We start from the raw sequence: 23,257 nt of genomic DNA, 5'->3' as shown, positions 1-23,257 counted from the left end.
GGTCAACAAGGCAGGAGCTGTTCCCAAAGGTGGCCCAAAGGTTCTGCCTTCTCTGTTCCTTCAGCCCTTGGCAGGGACCACGCTCCTTCACTGAAGAAGCCACCAGAGACTATAAGCTGGAACAAGACCGTATTTTGCATCAGTATTTTAAAATGAAACAGATGTTTTTCTGGAGTGAATACATGTCCACCTGGCCTAATACACAATAAATCCACTAACATGAAAAATGCTAGCAGGACAAAGGCACAAAGAATGATAGAGCAAAAAATAGGTTATCATATCAGCTGAGAACTAATCAGAGAACACATTCATTTATTCTAAAACTGTATATGATACCATATACCCAGCTACTCTGAATAGGCTCACAAAATGAATTAAAATATTTTAAATATTTCCTAAAGATTCTCTGTTTGTTCAAAAAGACACTTTGAAATGATGCAGCTGGGAATATAAACTTGTACAGGTAAAACTGATTTCCCAACTTAAAGACCTGGACTGGTGCTATGGCAAGACTCATTCCCCCAGAGCGCAAACGAAGCACACCGACAATGAGCCTTTAGTAGACTCTGATGGCAGCCACTCACGGGAGTCTTTTGTTCGGCAGGCCACACAAACTGCAGTGATGATACCCCTTCCCTCCGGCTACGGCTACAAACAGAGCGCTTAGTCCTTACGTTGTCCACGGGGTGGGGGAGGGGGGCTTCTATCAACTCCCTGTTATTTATCTTATTGAACAACGTGCATCTTGTCACAAACATATCAAAAAACCTGGCTTGGGTGGCGATGTGCTATGATCTACAAAAACCTTCCAAACAAGATAGGCTGAAAATCCTGTTCTTTTAAGTGCAGTAATTGGATTAAAGTAACTGTGAAATCAATATATCCAAACTTCAAGATAGGGAGCTCTGCTTCCTTGAAAGAAAGAGAGAGCTGAGTGAGCAGCTGAGGAGGGAGACCGACCCTGGGAATCACTGCTCCTGAAACGAGTTGCCAATGCTGGGTAGACAGACCAAAGGCCTGGCTCAGGAGGAGGCAGCTTCCTGGGCTCCAAAAGTGCAGAACACAAGGCAGAAATTGCATTTTCCTTTGCACTCCATAAAGTCCAGAAAAATCCTTCTATTAAGTCGGCTCTTGCACTGACATGATGCTTTTAGTAGCACACATTGTAGTTCAGGTAAATCATTGACTTCTGGGTATTTTATGCCAGTCAAAACTGCAGGGCCAGGCAAACCAGCTATCTCCTTTGGGCCTCCAGAGTGGTATGCCCTTTGCCAGCCCTGTGCTTAATAGGTTACCTAACGGGACTGCAGGAGGCTCACAGCCCACCCGTCCTCCGTCAATCATTGACAAATAAGCAAGTGAGAGCTCCTTACCCCCACCCCACCCCCACCCCCCCAACCATTCACCCTTTCCTTCAACAGCCTCGGTTCACGAAGGAAGCAGGACGGCTCGGAAGGAGTCTTGTCTCTGCAGGGACAGGAGTTCCACTCAGCCCGCAGGGAGTGGGAGCAGGGGTGCACCCAGTGTCTAAAGAATCTTCACTGGCAAACGGCTTGGGGAAAAATCAAGCACCTGTTTCTTTCTACATCAGAAAGCACCATTGTGCCGTGCAACAGATTCACCTTGCCTAGGAAAAATCTCCTATTCTCTGAGACCACTCACAGCCAAAGTGGCCACCCTCCTCCTTGCCCCCACGACTAAAGCCAAGCAACCACTGAGGAGACGTGTCCCCGCCCACCTCTGGCTGATCGCTGATACCTGCTTTAACCCGGATATTCGGGCTCCTGATTTTTCCCGCTGAGTTCTCTGCGGTACAGAAATAGTCGTTGTCGTGGATAAAGCTATTGAAGGCAGACGGCGAGAAGGGGTAGAGCTGAAGGGTCCCGTTGGCATGAACATGGCGGATGTGCGGCACATCATAGATGTCGTCCCCAGTGGCAAGATACCAGCGGAGCGTGGCACTGGGAGAGCCGGCAGCTGGACAGGGGATCACCACCCCCACAGTGCTGGAGAAGGTCACCTGCTGAAGGGAGTCATTGACAAAGTAGAGGCTGGTGCCGACATCTTCTGTGTGTGCTGTGGAATGAGAAAAAAAAAGATAAGTGACCTGGCCTTGGGAAAGGCGACATCCAAGGGCAGCCCGGTCAACCACAGCCACCAGCAGCTCCCCAGGCCATCTCACAGGGGCCACCAAAGAAACAGCTTGACATTTCAGATACTCTGTCCTATGCAGACAGAGACTGAGAAGCTGCCTCCCAAAGCAAGGCAAGGAAGTGCCTGCTGAAGGAAGCTCACGCTGAGCTCCCAGTGCAGATTTGCAAAGCCCTGGAACAGGGGTAGGCAGCCTTGTGCTGAAATACTGGACTACGGCTCCCATCAGCCTAAGCCATCAAAGCTGATGGAAGTGGCACCCCCACAGACCTGGAGGACAGTAGATTCCCAACTCATATAGCCTACAAGATTTCTGCTTTAAAAACACCAAATAGCCCCTCAAGGGAAGGAAGTGCTGAGGACTCAGGATGCATGCCTGCCTTCCTGGTACAAAGCTTGCTGCTTCGAGGAGGACCCAAAGCCAGCAAAACAAAGAGAGGACACCCAGGGGGAAGGGGGGGGGTCAGCCTCCAAAGGCAGTCAATTATTTATTATTTTATTTATTAAATTTATACCTCACCCATCTAGACTGAAGTCTACTCTGGGCCACTAACAATAATAGATAGAATAAAAACAATATAATAACATAAAAAACAACAGTAGTAATATACTGTACAGTAGTTCAAGATGGGAAAAATATTCAAGTGATGACAGGAGGGAAAGCCTGCCTAAAGAACCAGGTCTTAAGTTTGCTTTTAAAAACACCCAGCGAGGGAGCCAGACGGATCTCTGGGGGCAGACTGTGCCAAAGGCGAGGGGCCACTGCCGAGAAGGCCCGGTTTCTTGTTCTTTCTCTCCGTGACTCCCTTGGCGTTAGGCCCCTCAGCCGCCCTTCCTGGCTAGAATGAGTGATTTGAGTAGATCTAGGTGGGAGGAGGCGTTCTGCTAGATATCGAGGTCCTTAACTGTTTAGGGCTTTATATGTCATCATTAACACTTTGAAATCAATGCGGAAACGAATGGGCAGCCAATGCAAGGCAGCCAGAGTGGGGGAAATATGTTGATGTTTTCTCATCCCAGTAAGAAGTCTGGCCGCTGCATTCTTCACCATTTGAAGCTTCCGCATCAATCTCAAAGGTAGCCACATGTACAGCGTGTTACAGTAGTCTAATCTTGAGACTACAAGCACATGGACAGAGTGGTGAGTGCCCCAACATCAAGATAGGAATGTAGCCGGGTGATCCACCACAGATAGAAATAGGCATAGCGGACCACTGATGCCATCAGGGTTTGCATGGTGAGCGCCGGGCCCAGATGGACCCCCAAGCTGCGAACCACACTCTTCATTGTGAGACTCACCCCCACAAAAGAGACGGATTTTCCCATACCAATGATAGAGGGGCCACCCACCCTCAGGACCTCCATCTTGTCCGGGTTCAGCCTCAGTCCATTCTCCTGCATCCATTGCAGTACAGCCTCCATGCAGCGCTGAAGGGATGGAACAGCATCCACAGTCGTTGGAGAAAAGGAGATGTAGAGCTGGGTGTCATCAGCATACTGATGGCACAAAGCCCCACACCCCCTGATGACCCCACCCAACCGCCTCATGTAGATATTAAACAGCATTGGGGAGATAATCAAGCCCTACGGACCCCACAATTGAGACTCCATGGGGCCAAAACACTCTCCCCAAGCTGTACTCTCTGAGGACGGTCCTCCAAGAAGGATTGGAGCCAGGCAAGCGCCAGACCACCGATTCCCAGCTCGGAAAGCCTCCCCAGGAGGATACCATGGTCGACAGTATCGAAGGCGGTGAGATATTGAGGAGGACCAAGAAAGACATTTTGCCCATCAGCCTCCCTCAGCAGGTCATCAAGCAGGGTGACCAATGCCGTTTCTGTACCGTGGCATGGCCTGAAGCCCAACTGGAATAGATCCAGGGCATTGGTTTCATCCAAAGGAGCTTGGAGCTGGTCAGCCGCCACCCTCTCTACCGCTTTGCTAAGGAAAGAAACATTGGTGATGGGCCTATAATTGCCAATGTTGTCTGGCACCAAACTTGGTTTCTGCCTTATGGGCCTATTGGTCAGGTGAAATACTAGTAGGAGGCCTATAATTTAAACCAATTCCAGATAGATCGTGGACTATACGGAAAAGTTCTGTCTCCTGATTTGAAGCTTTGCTTATCCAGACAGCGAAGTGAGCATGACTGGCAGCCCTCACCTTAGTAAGGTAACGGTTAGTCACAAACCCGGCAGCTTTCCGATTATCGGGTTCCATCTCCAAATGCACTCTAGCCTTCTCCTGTTTTGCTTCATAGCTCGCAGCTCCTGGTTAAACCAGGGTGCTGGCCGAGCTCTGCAATGGAAAGGACATTTAGGAGTTATTGTGTCCACAGCCCTGGTGGCGGCAGCAAGCCAGCCATGGAAAGCCCTCAGGGCCCACAGAAGAAGGAGCAACATTTGCTGTAAATTTCAGCCCTCCATGAGACTTATCCACAAGTCTGAGTTGCTCCCTCCACGTGGACCCATTTTTAACTGCCCTCTTGTGAAACAAACACACCCACTGAAATAAACAGAATCAATGAGATGAATTTGACATTACACACAGTGGCAGGAAAAAGATCCCTTGTTGTGCAATGGTCTTTTTCTTTGGGACAAAGGTTTCTATCACAAAGGGGGAATTAGCACAAAGGAAGACTGGTAAAGGACACACTGGGCCGAGAGGCTGCCATTCCAAGAAGGAGAAAACATTGGCACCTGCTGTGAGGAGGAAGAAAATTGGAGTAAGGAAACAGAAAGCCATGCAGGGGGCAAGGCCCCACCCCAGTCCCTGTCAAGACGGGTGTGACTGGTCACAAGAAGTGTCACTCATACACAGAAGGCCAGGTGTGGGTTAAGCCAAGGGCAGTCCATGCTGCTGTCTCCCTCCACCAAACACCACAGTTCCCTTTCACAAGACCTGCCAGGCCAGCCTCTGGGCTGCTTCCAATGGCATCCAAGAAGCCTCCAGAACTCTCCCACAGAAAGCCCTGGTCAGTCTCCACTGGCATGATCCCTGTGCTTGGCCAGAGGACTGAAACACCTGAAGTCTAAGCAACTGGCATGCAGCAAAGGACGACCAGCAGGGCCACAGGAACATCTGCCACCCAGGAACACAGGGCTGCCCGCTGTGTCCTTCTTTGCACATGTATACACAGATGGGGACACACACACACACACACTTAGATGGGACCAGACATTTCCTGTTGTGTCCTTCTTTGCACATGTATACACAGATGGGGACACAAACACAAACACACACACACACACACACACACACACACACACACACACACACACACACACACACACACACACACACACACACACACACACACACACACACACACTTAGATGGGACCAGACATTTCCTGTTGTGTCCTTCTTTGCACATGTATACACAGATGGGGACACAAACACACACACACACACACACACACACACACACACACACACACACACACACACACACACACACACACACACACATGCTTAGATGGGACCAGACATTTCCTGAGAACCAGCTGGAGGCCCCCCAAGCCATCCAGATTTAGCTCCTTTTTTTAGCTGTGCTACTTTTAAGTAGGCGGAAGGACAAAGATCGAGGACAGAGCCATGGCCACCAGGGAATTAGCAGCTCCTCTTCAGGCTCAGAGCCCAGCCGCCTCCCCAGCTGCATCTTCAGTCACACAAAGAAGCAACCCACTGCTGTTGCCGCCATGGTGAGTAGGGTGAGCTTTGGATTTGTACAGAGAGAGAACCTTTGGAAACCTTTAGGAAGACCAGGACTGGAGGGAGAAAGGCAATCCGTCCCTCTCTTGTGGTTCCCCGCCAAGCCTTTTGCCACCCCCTAGAGAGGAGGAGGCCTCCCAACAGCTCAGGCGAGCAAGGCAGGCACCATATTCCATCCCCCACCCTTTACAAGCTCATCCTTTGTACAAAGCAAGAGTCGGCTGTGGGTTGAGGGAATGTTTGTGTTTTCACATGGATCCTATTGCCTCTTCCACCATGGCAGGTCCAAACAACACTTGCCTTTCCTGGGCTGACACTGGGAAGATGATTAGTACCCAAATGTTTGTACCTACTTTCCAGCTGAGAACCACTGAGGTCTGCCTATTAGAAGCTGCATATTGGCAAGCAATGGACTGAGTTGCAAGACAGCAGAACTGGTCTCACAGGAAAGCTCCCTGTAAGCCTTCCCCTCTCCTTAGGAGAGTAGAGTTTAGAAAATGCATGCCCAAAAGAGCTGTGGGTGGGGTGACACTGGCCCTCTGGCTCTTGGGGAAGGCGGGCCCCTTTCAGCACCAGCTAGTAGGCGCCCAGCCACAGCCACAACCAGAGGCCAGCTGCTCTGTGTGGGTGGACCCAGTGGCACATCTACTGGGCCAATCCCCGGCCTTTTGCCTCCTCTTCCCAGGACAAGAACCTCAGGGCTAGTCCAGACTCACCACTAGCCACCCTCTTCCCCTGCCATGGAAGAGGCACTAGCCAGTGGTCCCTGAGTGCCACTGCCACCACTGCACCTAGGGCAGTACCCCCAACCCCTATAAGTGTCCTGGTCACAGCTACCAATGAGAAAGGTTGGCAGAGCTGGCAAAGGATGGACAGAAGGAGCTGTTCCTGAGCCCAGTGCTGCCCCCAAGTGCCTGAACCCAGCTTTCCAGGCCATTTCGGTCAAGCTTTCCCACTGAGGGACCTCTTCTTGCTTCGCAATACCATCCCCTCAGCCCACCAACACACACTCAGCATCTCTTAATGGTTATGTCCCCACCATCCTGGTTGACTGGCCCAGCCTCTGCACGGCCTCCTTCTTTAGGTGCCAGAGAAGAAGAAGAGGCTTGCTAGATGAGACCAGCATTTATACCTTCCAATGTCTAAATCTAGTTTTAATCTTTTGTTTCCATGCATTCTCTACAGCATTTGGGAACACCGGGTGACGGATGCAGAAGCCATGTAGACCAACTGTTGCAACACTGACGTCACCCTCACCTGGGGAAGAGTGATACTCCACTCAGGGAACATCATCTATGCTAATAACTTCCAGAAAAAGACCAGCACAAGTAGTATTTGATAGAATAACTGATTTCTGCACTTTAAGATTCTCAGACCTCAATACAAGAAAGAGAGAAAGGTTTCTAGTCCTCATGGGACTGTGTGGATAAGCTTTGAAAGAAGCCAGGAAAACAGCAAAGCTTCCAGTGGTCATAACTCCATCACACAGCCTTTCTTCCTGGTTTACTGTAATGTGTGTATCTGCAACCGGCTATTAAAATTCCTGGAACCTTTTATAGGAAAGTAAAATACATACACAAATGTATATTCTGTTCCACTACATTTTAACAGGAAATGAATATGAAAGGCTTGCAGATACCTGCCCCTTCTCCCAGAATTATTTAAAGTGAACCAACCAAGAGCTTTACTCACATTAATTGTGTAAAAGATCGGATTAATGTTTTATTTGTTTTAATGCTGGCTTTTGTATATTGCCTTGGGAGCACCTGTGAGAGCCAAAATGCAGTTTATAAATATTCTCACATAATCAGTAAATCCAGGTCACAGAAAGTATTGCAGGCAGGCAGGCCTGGCTTGCATGGGAGCAATGTAGAATTGTCCACTGAAACCAAATATGGACCAAGGTTTGAAAGTATGCCCTTGAAAGGAGGCCAAAGGGGCCAAGGGGCTATTGGCAAAGCCTCCTCCTGCTCCAAAGGAAGATCCGATCCCTGGAAAGAGTGCCCCCACCCCACCCAGGCAGGCAACCATTTTCTTTGCAGACACCCCACCCCATCCCCATACGAACACCTATATAAGGCAGCTGCACAGATGCGGAAGTAGAACAAAGCATCATAAATAAGGAGAGAAATTCAGAAATACTAGGAAAGCTTTTGCGGGTCAAAAGGGGCGGCATGGATTTTTGATAGAAAATGGAAGTTACAGGATTGCTAGTAGTTATGAGGCAGACGCACAGAGCTAAATCCATCTAATCTCCTTTACCATTTAACGGTGAGCACCATCCTAATTCCATGTTTCATAAAACTGCCTCCAAATCACCAGGAGAGATTAAAAACATAGAAATAGCCCTGCAATATTTTAAAAACAGAAATCACTCCTGGCATCTGGTCTCAAGCCTCGGCTGTAACCTACATATCAAAGGCATTAATTTAGAGCCAGCCTTCGATGCTGGTACAGAAGGGGGGCTTCATACAGAGTTCCCTCAACCGTGGAGGATAAGAGGGCAGCGGAACAGCAGTGGCCACGTCTGTGTCCCCAGCACTGGAGAAAACACATTCTGAGTTCTCACAGAGCAATCTTCTCAAATTGTAGGAAACTGCAACCTACCAGTATTGAAATATTAATACTTCTGCTTCATCCGAGGAAAAAGATCCATTTTGTCATCACCTTCCCCCCAAGAACATTTACTTGCCTTCCTTGCTGGACTTCTTCAAGTGCACCATCTACTAGAAGGAACCCAGCAAGGAAAGGAGCCGTTTGCACGAAGACCGGTGCACCCAGCACGGCTCAAAGCACAGGGAACACCCTCAACACCCCCTGAATGTCCTCACTCGAGGTGCCAGACCAACAGAGGAGCACTCCTCTTTTGGCTAAAGGACTAGCTACTAGGATCACTTAGGCTGGCCAGTGTTTGGATTACTTGTGCCTTCAAGAGGAAAGTGTTATTCTCCACCCAGCTGGACCACTTGCTTTTATGTACAGAGGGGTTGGGGAAGTTGTGACGCGCCAAATGTCACCGGATGCTGATTTCCATGCTCCCATGCCACTGGTTTTTGGCTAGGCCTGATGGAAACGGGCAACCAAAAGGATCTGCAGTACAGGGACATGAACTGCCCAGTGAGATTTACAGAAAGGTTCATCCAAGAAGGCCATGGTCGACGTGAACCAAACCAAGGCTGTATATCCTAGCAGGCCCAGGAGACCAAGTGAGGTGGCTAAGCCCACAGCAAGGAATCAGTGCCAAAGCTAGCTGGAGTCCAGCTGACCTCAGTCAAACAGAATCATGACAGCAAAAGGGCAGAAGTCTGAGCCTAGCCAGGGTTTGCTCTGGAAAACACAAACCGCCATCCACATGGACAGAAGCCTCAGCTTGGTAGCTGGTGCCTCCCTCTGCTCACCGCTCTCTCACCTTCAGTCCAGCACTAAGAGGCAGCTACCACCAGAGTCTTCCTCCTGCAGTGTTTAGGGGCCTCCTCCTCATGACAGCCATTAAAAAGGAACAGGTCCACCTTGGCTCCATGGAATGAAAGAAAAGCTTACAAGATCCTTCCCCAAGTCAGTGCTCCCATCACTCCCTACCAGTAGGATCACAGCTGGCTGGGAATAATGGGAGTTGTGGTGGTGTAACACATCTGGAAGGCAGTGCTTTGGGAAAGCTGACCTCCACGGTCTCTTGACGAGGGAGGGCAGTGGAGACAAAAGGCAAGATGGCCATGGGCAGGTTCAGAATAATGGGCAGCCAATCTTAAATCACATGCCTAAGATTCTTAGCAGCCTCCCAGGCCCATTATTAGTTTGGCCAGCCATTACATCCCACTCAGATAGCAATGCCCCTACTCTGCTCCTTACGGCAGGTGGAGGAGGAAGGGAGGGGGACGGCAGTAGAAGACGAGTATGAATGCTGCCCTAAGAACTGAGCAGTGGGAATAGATACAGGATAGGCATGGACCTGATCCACATGCTCAGCAGGAAGGGCAGCAAAAGTAACCAGGAGATCTCCCCAACATGCTCACCAGCAACTCCAGGAACGGCAGGAGAGGAGCATGAAGGCACCATAAAATTTTGCTTTGAAACCTGCTCCCCTTGCCCCCCGGTGCATCTTGGGTGAATTTGACCCCTTGAAACTGACATGCAAAGGTGCCTTGTTCTCCACAGGAACTGCCATTATGCCAGCCAACCTAAGCACAGGCAATACTTGGAAAATCTTTGTTTCCCTCTCTGGGCTGTAACCGCTGGCTGTGGAGCAATCGGAACACACTGATTCTTCATAAAAGGAGCTGTGCTAGCAGTTGTCACAGCAAGAGGCTGGGCTTGCAGGACACTGCCTCGGCCCACACAGCAAGAAAAGCACTTCAGAGGTCAGGGGGCAAATGCTGCCTGCCCCCTTTGACCATCAAGCACTAGGAGTGCACATTAGCTGGACTGCCTTCATCCTTTGCAGCGATCACTCCTGAGAGCTCCTTTTTGGGAACAGGCTGGGGAAAACAGAAGAGGCTTCATCTCAGTTTCAGAGGCTAACAAAAGAGACAAGTCTGGTCCTTACCCATATCTAACAGAGCTCTGTCTTTCCCTTTTGGTAGAAAGTGTGGAGAGACTCACGCCCCCATCCACTGAGAATATTCAGGCCATCACATTTCTCTAACTAGGACTGAGGAGCCGAGATACCTCCTAAAATTTAGGCTGCCATGAAGATTTGTCAGAACTGCTGGGGTGGGTGTGAGGGAGACCAATGAAACAGTAACGTAAAAACCAACAGGAAACTGAAGAGTTACCCACTGCATCATCTCAGCCACACCTAGAGAGTCCTCTGAAGGAAGGAGCCCCACTTCTTAAGCCATGCTTCCATCATCCTCTTCCTGCTGGCATCCAGGTAGAACCCCTCGCTGCCATGGGAACAGCACCACACAAAGGTCAAGACTCCACACACTCATGGAAAGCTCACTAGCCATCACACCAATTTCAAAGGGACCAACCAGCCCTGCTGATTTGGGAGCCAGAAATGAGACTTCTGGTACCTTGTAAACTCAATTTCCAGATGTATGCATCACTCCTGGGCATTTCACCTTCCCTGGTTGATCATTTGGGGCCAGCAGGCAGATGCCTAGAAAAGTCACCTCTAAGGAGGATTCACTAGTACCACAAGAAAGCCACATCTGCCCCCAAAGGTCTACGTGCAGAGACAAGCAATCACCCAGGAAAAAGCCAAAGAAAAGCCTAAGATTTAAGAATAAGATGTGGGAGGGGACAGTGGCCAAGCAATGTTTATAGGATCAGCCATAGACATCACTGAACCATATATTTTATGCTCACAAATATATTTTTAAAAACTGGAAGAATTGTTTTTTCATTTGCCACAGATTGGAGGAACAGAGGCAAAACATAGAGTGAAATAAGATAAAGCTAAAATCCAGCCCGTTTCTTGTCTTCCATCTAGATATAGTATATGACTTTGCCCATTCTGATTTCCCAGGAGCAAAAATGGAAAAGGCCTTTCAAAATGTTGTTGCTAATTGAGAAGTCTGCCTTCCTTCCCCTGCCCTGCAAAACGGTGGTGGTGGAGTAGTGGTAAGTGGGCGCCTAGTCCCTGCTGCTGTTTGGGGAAAGAAGGACTTCACACCTCCCAGCACATTGCGGACTGAGCCGCCATGTTGGGAGCATCAGAGACACAGAAAGCAAGAGATGCTGATTCTTGCATTCGCACACAGAGTTCCTCCCCCGCCTCTATGAATAAGATGGGGCACTCAGGCACACCTTCAGGGGCAGGGGGCAGACAGCAGCAGCAGCAGAAGGGTACCCAGGGCGTCTAGAGTGCGGATGGGCAAACCTGAAAATCTGTCCATTGCCAGCAGCACAGTGAACACAGGAGGGGAGAAACATGGCGGCACACATTATTAGATTCCGGCAGTGCCGAGCCTTGTGCCAAGTTGTGCCCATCTCCCGCTGGAGAGGGGCACATTTACCAGACAAGACTAGCAGGGGAGCTCTCGCAGAATTCTGCACAGTGTAGTTGCTGCTCTGCAGCCAAGAAGGGTTTTTTGGGGGGCCCCAGACAAAGGGCAAGAAGATTAAGCAGTCACACATAGAGATGGGGTAATGGGCAAAGTAAGCAATATCCCCCATGCAGCGTTCGCTTCTCATAATGTTGCTGTTTAGTAGAATCTGGAACATGTCAGACCAGTCCTTTCTCTGGAATTTAATGAGGATTCCATGTTTAATTTCCAAAGCAAACAAAGGCAATATGAGGGGGAAGGAAACAGCAGAAATTTTTCATAGGAGAACTACAGACAGCAGTCTGATTTTAACATTTAAGAAGAAGACTCTGGAAGGATGCTGCTAGGATAAGCTGGAAGGCAAAGAAGGGGGCTGGAGGGCAGGTGGGAGGCACACTGAACGGCAGGTGTCTGCCCTTAGTCAAGTGAGGTCAACAAATTCTGGACAGGTCGACAGAGCAAGCAGAGTTGCTGTCAGTCACCATGTCCGCCTCCTTCTCTGTTCTCTTAAGAGTGTAAAAAACAAACAAATACCCCTCCCACCCCCACCTGAAGAGACCCCTCGTTCACTGGTCAGTTGCCTACAATTTAGATATTTTAAAAAATTATAGCCTGGAACATTTTAAAAGGGGAAAAAATCTACAAACATTCCAGTGGGAGATTTTCTCAAACTTTAGTGTCCCCTTGGATCAAATGTTTGTTTGCGTTTTCATTCCAATGGAGTCCTTTCTCTACAAGAGAAAGCCATTAAACTGTTGTGCTTTGATGCACAGATATATTAAGTATCTGAAAGGTTTTTCATGCATCAAGCAATTCTATTTCCTACCCTAATACAGTGTAACCTCCATTGCATTATTATTCCCTTCCTGAAATTACTCCATTTTAACATTTTCTAACAAAGAAGCTGCTAGAGGTCCTTAAAAAAAATCATGGCTTCCAAAAAGGGGATGAGGCTGTGCAAGACTGTGTTTTTAAAAGGCTCAGTTTGGTCTTTTCTACAACTAAGCTTCTGCCACTGAAGATACTTTCCAAACCACTGGGACCAATCAATCACTCAATCAATCTATTACAAACAGTTACTATTTCGGCTGTGAAAAATCTAACGGATTTTTAACCTACATGGCGTCTATTTTCTCCTCTTCTCTCCACACAGCTGAAATGCAAATGCAGGCAAATCAGATGCTGGCATGGATGGCAGTGACAACAAGCAGAGCTTCTACACAGAGAGAGCTGCAGAACATTCCCCAGAACAGGTTAGCCCTGGCTTTAAGTAGAAAGTTGCTGTCTGATTAGCAGCTGATTTCCACACAGCTGGGCAAACTATTTTGCCAGAGAAGAATAAAACATTTGCAGCATGTTAAAATAAAAAAATAAAGATTTATACTGGAACTACCGCTTGGTTTCTTTATGTTGCTCTTCTAGGAGCCTATCTGCCTGGACCTGAAAGGGACAAAACACACTTTTTCTTTGCACACAAGGTAAGGCAAGAGAAAATAAGCTGACGATGGTGCCCACGAAAGGACAGGCAGGGGCTATACCAGACACAGCTCTTCCGTCCTGCACCAAACAGATGGCAGAGGCTGCAACTGGATCAATTACACTAAACCAAGATGTAATTTCATCTGATGCAACATCCAATTGTATTTTCATTTCTTCTTTAGTTGGGCCTCAGTTTTTATGCAAAAGACACAAACTCCAGCTTCTGATTCCAAAGCAAAGCTTGCACCTCAAAAAATAGCACTACCCTGGCGACTTGAATTAGCTCCCGTTTCTCTCTTTTCCTGCTCTGATGTGGGCTCAAGCTGCTGGGATAGCTCTCTCAAAGCTCTCTGAGAGGAAAAGCTGTTATTTTAGAGGTAACTCAGAATCTGGACGGCTATCTTACAGGATTACAATATGGCTCAAAATCGACTTTGAGAACTGGGGACAGGAGAACAAAGCTCTCCAAGTATCGCTCTCAGCTTTAAGCCTTGGGATTCTTGCCTCAAACACAGAAAGATGCTGTGCTAGTACCTATTCAGTGTTCCTGTAATTAAATATGTTTCTGCAGAGATGGGCTAAGCAAAGGGGAGACAGGACACAGGGATGGATTTTATTTCTATTTTCCTGTTGAGTATATTTCAGAGGCTGCAAAGAGTTAATGGCAAAAAAAATGGCCAGCTCAGGATCCAGACCCATGGTGGCTACTACTGGGCACCTTCGGCACAAAAACCACTAGCCCAAGGTCTGCCTCTCCCAGGCAGAAACCCTGAGATAAACCACATACCCCACATCTCTTTCGGGCGTTGTCCCCCTCACATATTTACACACATGAAGGTACTGGGGTCCAGGACATACTGCCAACCAAACACAGGCTAAGCCATCCCACTCTCAACATGAGGATCTTTCCATCAACCCAATGCCCCTCGCAAACCTCTGCAACAGCTGCAGCAAGATCCCCCTCCCCCAGGTTTAGGGTCGTCTCCCCCTACCCCTCCCACTTCCCACCCTGGTGGTGGTGGTGGTGGTGGTGGTGGTGGTGGTGAAATGGAGAAAGAAATCAAAAGCGGACCAAAGTGCAAGCCTGGACTTGCCCACCGCCTGGACCCATAGCAAGGGGTCTCTGGGGAGAAGCTCCCCCAGACTGGCCCCTCAGGTGGTGGGGACGCTTTCGAGTCCCCGGGCCGCTTCCCTCTCTCCCTCGTGTCCGCGGAAGCGAGGAACCCCAAGCGGAGAACCGGGCTGCCCTTTTCAGTCAGCTCTGCCCTGGTCCGGAGGCGGGCGCGGGAGATGTCCATTGCCGACGGGGCGCCCGACCGTCCGCCCGCTTTCTCTCTCAATCAGTCCCCGGGCGCACAGCCTGCCCCTACCTGGGCTGGTCCAGGAGTTGAGCAGCAGGAGGCACGAAGTGACCAGCAGCCACATGCCATCCAGGGGGCCCGGTGCCGCGGGCGGGCGGGCGCCCTGCCTCTGCCTCCGCTGCTCCCGCCGCTGCTTCCGCTGTCCGTGTCCTCGGCGGCGGCTTCGGCAGCCGGCCCTCCTCGCCAGCTTCACTCGTCGTCCGAAGCTGCTCTGCTCCCTCCGCCCGCCCGCCCGCCCGCCCGCCCGCCTCGCGCTGCGCCCGGCGCCTGCAACTGTCAGCCGGCGAGCGAGCGAGCGAGCCAGCCAGCCAGCCAGCCAGCCAGCCAGCTTGCCTGCCTGCCAGCCAACGGAGCGAGGAGGGGGCGCGGGGCGGGCTCCCACGTTCACGCCCACCGACCGGGTCGGGGAGCGCGCGAACAGGAGCGACGCCCCTCTCCCCCCCTGCCTCCCTCGGAACGATCAGGCCACGGGCAGGTGCGCCCGCGGGGGGGGGGGCACGGGTCTCCCGCGCTCTCGGCCTTGGGCTCCCCCCGCAAGCCCCACCCGAGGCTCCGGTCCCTCCGCTCCCGCTCGGGCCACTGGGCTCTGCCAGCAGCGCTGCGCGGGGCCACTCGATCGGGAACTGCGCTCTGGCCGCCCCCCTCCCGTGATTGCTCCCGAACGGCTCCCATCCCCTCGCAGGACTTCCAAAGCACTGCCCCCCTTCCTTTTTGGAGGGGGAGAGGCCCCCACTTCTTTTCCAGTAGCCCCAGCCTTGAGGGATCTGTCTGGCTCTGTGGCCAAATGCAACATCCCAAAACTCACCCTGGAAGCTGTACAATGAAGAAAGCTGCCAGGGAAAAAACTCAACTTATTTAAAATGTGATAACAGAAGAGAACTGAATAGATTTCCTGGACCGACAGAAAGACACATGGAGGGGATCTAGATGAGGGGTTAGCAGCTAAAATAGCTAAACTGAGGCTCTCCTTCTTTGAAGATGACAAGAGGACAAGATTCATTGGGCAGGGTGAGCGGCAGAATTAAGGCAGGGAAGTGGAAGAGGAAAAGAGGAAGACACGACATGAGCTGGAATGACTCAGTAAAGAAAGCCACAGTTTTCAGTTTGCAAAATGTAAGCAGGCCTGCAAACTATAAGACCTTTAGGCCATCAGTTCACAGGATCATCTGTGACAGCACAGAACAACAAGCCTAATCCAAACATCCAAAGGCAAGCAGCAACCAGCCACAGAAAACGGACAGGCTCTCAAGGTCTTCAGAAATGTTCATCAGGCTGGTTGGTAGTAAGGAAAACAGAGGACAGGAAAGATAGAAACATTCTTTAAAAATAATTTAAAATGAGCTCTCATCATGTTCTGTGCAACATACTGTACTTTGAGCTGCAGTTTAATATCTTTCAAACATGCTGAAATGCATCTTCGCACTCAGAAGACTCAGACCCCTTCCTCCCAGAACACAGCAGGCTCTGTCACCATCACCATCCCCTTTATCCACAGCACTCAGTGGCCAGAGATCCCTTGGTAGCAGATCCTCTGCTTTTCTACCCTCACTTGCCCCTTCTAAAAGGACCTCAACATCAAAACCCATGGTGAGTTCAATGACCACTGAAAGCCCAAGGCACTGACACCTGACTAAGTTCTCCTGGGCTATACAGCCCATCCCAACTGATGCACCAAGGATTGTCCAGAATTCCACAACAGCTTAAAGAGAGGTCAGAAGGAAACACAGAAGTACAGGCTAAGTGTCAGAATGGTAGCTCCTTGCTTTCCAGCCCACTATCTACCCCACCCCACTCAAACATCCTTCACAATATTCTAGTCTTTCATTCCAGGAAGCCACATGCAGGCCTGCTTCAGCCCAATTTCTCAAGAGCCATCAGCCTCAGTAGAAATAACAAGGAATCTTGAGGCCTGTTAGAGACTCAAGAAAGTTTATTGAGGGCTGCAGCAACTGTCTTTGGGTGTGGTAGGCAGTGAAATGCAAATGGCACCTGGCCCTTAAAAAAGTGCATTTCAAGGCAAACTTTCACAAGCCACACTGATGAAACTTATTGATTCTGATTTCTTTTTTCATTGTATTCCCATATCTTAACATCCATTTTATTTATTGTTTTATATGCCACTCAGAGCAGCAGTATCAATCTTGCCATAAAAATGCAAGTAATCAATCACAGCACTCAAAGAACAAAACCATCTAAGGAGATTTCACCCAGGCCGTTCTAAGATCTCTCACAGCTCTGGGTGGGCTGCAGTGGAAAGAGAATGATAGACCAGGCAGACCTCAACCGGAGTCAATACAGCCCTTCTTGTGAGATAAAACAACTTGGCCAATGCCCATTCCCTCCGGGAAATGAGTCTGCCTTTGTCGCAAGAGTTCATGGCATTCATCCCTCATGAGGTACCATCCACCCACCTCCAGAAGTCCTCACTCCGCTCCACCATGCTGCAGGGCCAGCCCGGTTGGGAGACAGGGGACACCATCTGCTACAAGGGACTCACCTGCCATTCAGACTTCTATCACCTGGCCTGCTCTCTACATACACCACTCCATTTTGATGGTTCTCTTCACTCCAGCTCAGGTGCCCAAAGACCCTGCAAATTTAAAAAAAAAACACAAACATTATTGGCATGCTTACTAATAGCAGATACTTTTCCTGACTTCCAGATATGCCTGTCACAAACTCTGTTTACCACTCTGTGCTGAAGGAATCTACTGACCCACAAGAAAGCAAGGAGGGCAGTACTGCGGAGAAGACGCAGCAGCCAGGAGTTCCAGAGACTCAGGTGTCAACTGAGTAAACTTGTCTCCACATTTCCTTACTTGAGTTTGACTGCTCGCTGCCCAATGGGTGCCACTGCTGCAACCCAAGCATGCCTCATCATGGGCCATCCTGAGGGGTTGGTGGGTGTCCGGCAAATCTGGAGGGAGAGACCCAGTTTCCCCACCCCTCTTGAGGGTTGCTCTCCTTCAAATATCTATAAAGGCTGTAGATTCACAGCCTTTGCAATGTCCCCTCAGATACCCGGGAGGGCACAGAGGCTGACATCGGCCAGAAGGAGGGCAAGGGAAGTGGGGCAGTTGCCCTGCAAGGCCCGGTGCACCGACGCTGAGACCCAAAACCCTGCAGAGGGGGCATGGAGTGGACTGAACTTTGCCGTCATTAGGCACAGCGGCGCAGCTGCCTCAGGCAGCAGTGAAGGCAGGGGGCGGCAGCAGTAGTCGCCGTCCCCCTCCCCATCTCCGCCGTTGCTCCCGAAGCCCCGGGTCCGGTGCCCTCGCGCCGAGCCAGGAGAAAGCGGGCCGGGAAAGGGCCGCCGGGGCCCCGCCTCAGACGGCGGCTTGGCTGGGGACTATCCCGGCCCTCAGCCGCTTTCTCTCCCAGACCCCCTCAGCTCCACAACCCCCCCCCAGGCGCTGAGGGAGGCCCGGCAGGCCCTTCCCGCCCCGTCCCCCCCCCCGCGGGCCTGAGGGGCGCGCGGGGGGGGGAGAGGGAGGGGAGGCCCGGGGCCTTCTCTCGACGGCGCCTCCGGACGGGCCGGCGCTGGGGAAGGAAGGAAGGAAGGAAGGAAGGAAGGGGCCGGCGAAGGCTCTACCCGCAGCCGCCTCAGCCGGCAGGGCGAGGACAGCTCGACGCGCACCTGCCGGGAGCCCCTTGCCGTCGGGGCGCTCCTGCGGCCCTGCCGGGAGTGGGGGGGGGGGCGCCTTGTTCCCCGAAGGAGGGCCGCCTGCCTGCCTCCCTCACGGGAGCCCAGAGTCTGAGGGCCGCCTGCCTCCGCCTGCCTCCGCCTCCCCCGCCTCGGAGACCCCTCGAAAGTCCGCGCGCATGGCCGCCTCAGGAGGGTCCGGCGCCCAAAGAGGGTCCGGTCGGGCCGCTTCCGCCGTGAACCGCCCCCCCCCCGCGAGCCGCCCCCGCCAACCGCCCCTCGCGCGCAGGAAAAGCCTCCCGGGCCGTCGAGGGCGCCGAGGGGGGGGGGTTCCTGAAGGTCCCGCCGGCGGCACCCCGGGAGGCCCTCCCAGCACTTTACCCTCAGAACGACGCCCCTGCGAGGAAGACCCTCCCCAGAGGCTCTGGTTAACCGGAAGCCTTGTGACGGAGTGGGGGGGTGGAGTTGGACCCCTGCCTCCCCTAGACTGCAAGGGGGGGCATTTGCAAGGTTTCCCTGCCCTTCTGAGGGCGGGAACTGTAGACAGTCTCCTCCTGAGGTAAGTATTCAGGTGAGCTCCGAGGAAGGTAGCAAAAACCTCCCAAAGGATGATGATGATGATGATGATGATGATGATAATGATGTCATTGTGTGTCATCAAGTGGCTTCTGATTAATGGCAACCTTATAAATTAGTGCCCCCCCCAAAAGGACCTGCCATTAAGGAAGCTGCTCAGGCCTTGCAGACTCAAGGCTGCGGCTTCCCTTGATGGAGCCAGTCCATCTCTTTCTGTACCACCTTCTAACTTTTCCCCACGTGGCTGTTTTTCAGGTCAATCTTGCAAAGTGCGGTTGTCCAGCTTAGCCCCCCCCCCCCAGATCGTGGGTCCCAGCAGCCTGTCCAGCAGCAGGCTTTGCTTTGATCCACCGCTCTGTTGAGCAGGTTCTTCAAGGACCATTTCCTCACACACCCTGGGTGGACGTGGTGTCTTTTCTGGGCTACAGCTCTCCCTCACAATGATGTGGATGGAAACCTAGAGGCGTCATGGACCGACCGCAAAACTCTGCCTTGCATCATGGAGGTTCCTGCTGCATGGGTTGCTGTAGGACACACAAATGATTCATGCCCTTGAACTGGCTGTTGTACTAACTTCCGGTACTAAAGATGGTGCAGGAGAAGTATTCTGGGAGCTCAAACACTTTGCTCACAATTTGTAGGATTTAGTGGGTCCTGATGACCCCTGATTATTTATTTGGGGCTTATTTGCCTGTGAGCCAATATCTTCGTAACTAGAAAAGATGCCAAATATAGTGACTCAAACGCAGGAAATGATTTGTTTCCCTCTTTCCCTCTTTCCTTCCCCTCTTTCTTCCTTCTCTTCCTTCCCTCTCTCCCTCCTTCCTTTCCTTTATGTGTTCAACAAAAGAGAGTCCCTTATGTGGCCAAATAGCCTGACATTGCCAATCTGTTTATGTCACAGGGAAGATTTGTCTTGAGAAGATTACTGGGTCATCCATGGCAACCTGAGAGAAATCCCACAAGGAGTGTGGCTCTGCTCTGTTCCGCTTTGCAGGAAGGCATGAGGAAGAAAGAACAGAGACTCTGTCTTCAACTCCAGGTGAGAAGCACAGGGATCAAGAGGCTTGTGGCGGCTCAGAAATACGAACTGCTGCCTCCCAGCAGGCATGTTTTGCGCCTCCTCTCTTGCTGTTTGGCTCTTGCGCTCTTGAAACTTTTGCCCCCTCTTCATTCTTATCACAGAAACACAATGTCCTTCTGGCGACAGGTGAGGACTAAAGCAGCAGCAAAAAAGTTTTCAGAGCCCCTTTGAACGCAGATAAAAGTGGAGAGTATCTGGAGTCCCTTACTGGACACAAGGCTGGCCGGCCACAGGTTGGTGTCCCCGGTGACATGCAGTTGACAGGGATGTGTTAGAAGGTCTGGGGTAGCTTTTGGAAAAGGAGGAGGCAGATTTCTGGACTGAGAGAGAACGAGGAGGTTGTGTGGGGCATTGCTGTTCTATCCTGCTGGTGATCTTTGTGATGCATGAATGCTCTCCTGAAGAGCTTCCCAGGAACCTCTGGCCAGCCATCCACCATGAAGCAGGAGACCGTCCTGGTCAGTGGGCCTTGGTCTGACTGAGGCAGGAAGGCAGCTCTTCCGCCACATGGGCTGCAAGCAACACAGATGCCTAGTTTGGCTGGGTTGCTGCTGTGTCCGCTTCCTTTGCAATCCCCCACTTGCCCATTTTAGCTGTCTCTACGATCCTTAATAAACTCATCTTTGATTTACTATAATTGGACACAAAGTGTTCTGTGGTTAACAGGAGGAGAACAGAGATAAGCTGGTCAATGCTGGGCTAATGACTCTCTGGAGGGAGCACTCCCTTTCTCTCATCCTTCTGGCGCGTGTCAGAGGTCTCTGTCCAGGGGCCGACAAGTGCTAAAACTCCCTAAGGAACAAAGACAGCAGGCAGGGCAGTGGGATGCTCCAGAAGGGATGTTGCTGCTGCTGCTGCTGCTGACCAGTAGTTTGGAGGAATCAGGATTCAAAGCCGTGCCCTCCAAGAAAAAACAGAGAGGGTGGGGAGGGCTGCATTTACCGCAACAGGGTCCCCAACACGCTCCAAAACCTCTCATCTCAGAGAAAGAGGAATTCTTTTCAAAATGTTTTATCCAGCTGCAAGGCCAGGTCTGTTGCTTCAACCCTTCCAATCTGTCCTCATCCGCATGCTGTACCAACAGGGGATAAAGAGAAAGGAGAGAAGGCGCAAAGCACGGTGAGGTTGGGGGTGGGGAAAGAGGCATGCTGGGGGCACAGGAGGGTGGCAAGTCATGCTTGACCCACAGATAAAGGTGCTGTGATAGATGTGGAGACCCTTCCCCTCCCCCACATACATGTGTTCAGCCACCGTGTTTTATCACTGACCATGCTAGCTGGGGCCGATGACATGTAACCAAGAACGCCCAAAGGGCCAAACATTTGTGGTATTGGCAGTTTTGCTTTCGGTTCCTGTCTTTGTGATCTCCAACGCAGAGTCCACCTTCTCCACAGCCATTGCACAAAGGCAAAAGGCCTTTGGAACTATACACCTGAAAGCAGAGCTTGCTCTCTACCAAAGTCACAGGCCGCTGTGACCATTTCAGGTATAGATCAAGTTAGAACTTTCTGCCCCATCACATTCCATTCACTCACAGTTAAAAAGCTTCAGACATTTGACAGCCTTTTCTGCTCCCACTCAGGAGGGATCGTTTTGGAACTCATTTTTGTTCTCACTTTGTTAAATAATTGTCAGCTGCAGATTTAGCTTCCCACTCTTTATTCCTAGCTACCGATCATTAAGTAACAAATGGAAGCACAAGGGTCCTGATATCAATGGCTGGGAACCCCCATTTCTTGCAACCTCTGTTGTAAAAATGGTGTGTTTACTCCCACTTGCTTCCTTGGTCTGTTACCTGACCGCAAGAGAATCTCCTGGCAGCTGAGAGTCTACCCAGGAGGCTTTGGTGAGGGCCTTTGCAAAAGGCCTTCTGGAAAGCCAAGTGGACAGTTACCAAGTCAGCCCTCCAAGGGCCTGCCAGTGTACACAGATAATTCTTCAAAAACCATAGTTTTAGAGACCTAGTTTGGTATAGGCTGCAGTAATGCCTCTTCATTAAAAAAAAACTCTCTTGCATTTTCCTGGTAACGATTTCCTCCACTTGGCCTGGAACACATGTTGGGCTGACTGGCCTGTAATTTTCAAAGTCAACCCTGGGTCCCTTTTTAACCACTGGGTGTTATGGTGATTGCTCTCCAGTCCTCTGGTGTGGTGGCTGGTCTTCACAGATGTAATGATCGCCATTTTCATCAGGAGAGCAGCCATTTCACATGTAGGGACTCTAGAGGAAGGGCTGTACCCCCCCTCCCCGATCCTGGGATTATTTGCTACTTACGGTTTTGTCACTGAGCTCTGGCTTCTTCTTGAGCTACCACTGTTTGTCCTCTCAGTTCCACAGTTCCAGCATGGATGTCTGCCCTACATTGTCTCATCTGTAGTGAAAACAGGTGAGAAGAATTCACTCATATACCTTCTGGACTGCAAGGAGAACAAACCTATCAATTCTAAAGGAAATCAACCCTGAGTGCTCACTGGAAGGACAGATCCTGAAGCTGAGGCTCCAGTACTTTGGCCATCTAATGAGAAGAAAAGACTCCCTGGAAAAGACCCTGGTGTTGGGAAAGTGTGAAGGCAAGAGGAGAAGGGGACGACCGAGGATGAGATGGCTGGACAGTGTCTGCGAAGCAACCAACATGAATTTGACACAACTCCGGGAGGCAGTAGAAGATAGGAGGGCCTGGCGTGCTCTGGTCCATGAGGTCACGAAGAGTCGGACACGACTAAACGACTAAACGAACGAACCTTCTGTATTCCAACCTTCCTTTATTTCTTTATGAATTATATTCAATTCATTTATATCCCACCTTTCTCATGACAAATTGACATTCCAGGTGGCTCAGAACACTTAAATTAAAAACAAACAACACTAAGAGAAGGGAAGGCAAGATCTCTGGGCTCCTTGGCTTTTGTGATGGACAGCTCTAATGTCTGCCATCCCTCTGGCTCAACCAGTGCCAGCCTAGGGGATGCCAGGGGGTGTGAAAAAGTAGAAGGCAAGAATGAAAGCTGAGTTCAAATTTGATTTGGGTCAGAGAAAGATGTAATGTGTGAAGGGAGCTGGGAACATGCACCTGGGAGTGCTCTAAAGACGATGGGGTGGTATAGAAGCAGCACGCTTTTTTTCCAGAAGCCTCCAGAGACAGCGGCCAGTAGCTGAACGTAAAAGTCCCCCCCCCCCCAATTTCCCCACACACCTAATGCAGGCCACATTTGTGCTTCCCTCAAGTCTGCATCCTTTACTCTCAGACCAACAGAGCAGC

General features: G+C 50.8%; 1 protein-coding gene and 2 long non-coding RNA genes across 8 annotated transcripts in view; 2 read left to right on the top strand and 1 right to left on the bottom strand.

Annotated features, from left to right (window-relative positions):
• Nucleotides 1–18,350, bottom strand: part of DSCAML1 (DS cell adhesion molecule like 1) — a 113,889-nt gene extending 95,539 nt beyond the window's left edge. The window contains exons 1-3 of one of the 5 annotated variants that reach the window (XM_072978793.2): nt 18,332–18,350; nt 17,192–17,284; nt 1,759–2,076 (exon numbers count right to left, since the gene is read on the bottom strand). In XM_072978793.2, coding sequence (XP_072834894.2) covers nt 1,759–2,076; nt 17,192–17,198 — 325 coding nt within the window. In that variant the 5' untranslated portion in view covers nt 17,199–17,284; nt 18,332–18,350. Of the gene's footprint in view, nt 1–1,758; nt 2,077–14,703; nt 15,025–17,191; nt 17,285–17,513; nt 17,939–18,331 lie in introns of those variants that run through there. The other 4 variants (XM_072978792.2, XR_013538165.1, XR_013538166.1 and 1 more) reach the window with 4 other exon arrangements.
• Nucleotides 5,546–9,924, top strand: LOC144584109 (uncharacterized). The gene is made up of 2 exons (XR_013538168.1): nt 5,546–5,854; nt 7,050–9,924. It is a non-coding gene; the product is annotated as an uncharacterized LOC144584109 (long non-coding RNA).
• Nucleotides 18,040–22,800, top strand: LOC110079645 (uncharacterized). 2 transcript variants are annotated; one of them, XR_002300654.3, is made up of 3 exons: nt 18,040–18,896; nt 19,818–19,955; nt 22,328–22,800. It is a non-coding gene; the product is annotated as an uncharacterized LOC110079645 (long non-coding RNA). The 2 variants fall into 2 exon arrangements; XR_012080798.2 differs by lacking the exon at nt 18,040–18,896 and having other exon boundaries at nt 18,911–19,955.
• The last annotated feature ends 457 nt before the right edge of the window (nt 22,801–23,257 follow it).

Source organism: Pogona vitticeps, chromosome 8 (assembly GCF_051106095.1).
Source record: "Pogona vitticeps strain Pit_001003342236 chromosome 8, PviZW2.1, whole genome shotgun sequence".
Classification (NCBI taxonomy): Eukaryota; Metazoa; Chordata; class Lepidosauria; order Squamata; family Agamidae; genus Pogona; species Pogona vitticeps.
The sequence above is the reverse complement of the archived record's forward strand: the minus strand, read 5'-3'. Positions and strand labels throughout refer to the sequence as shown.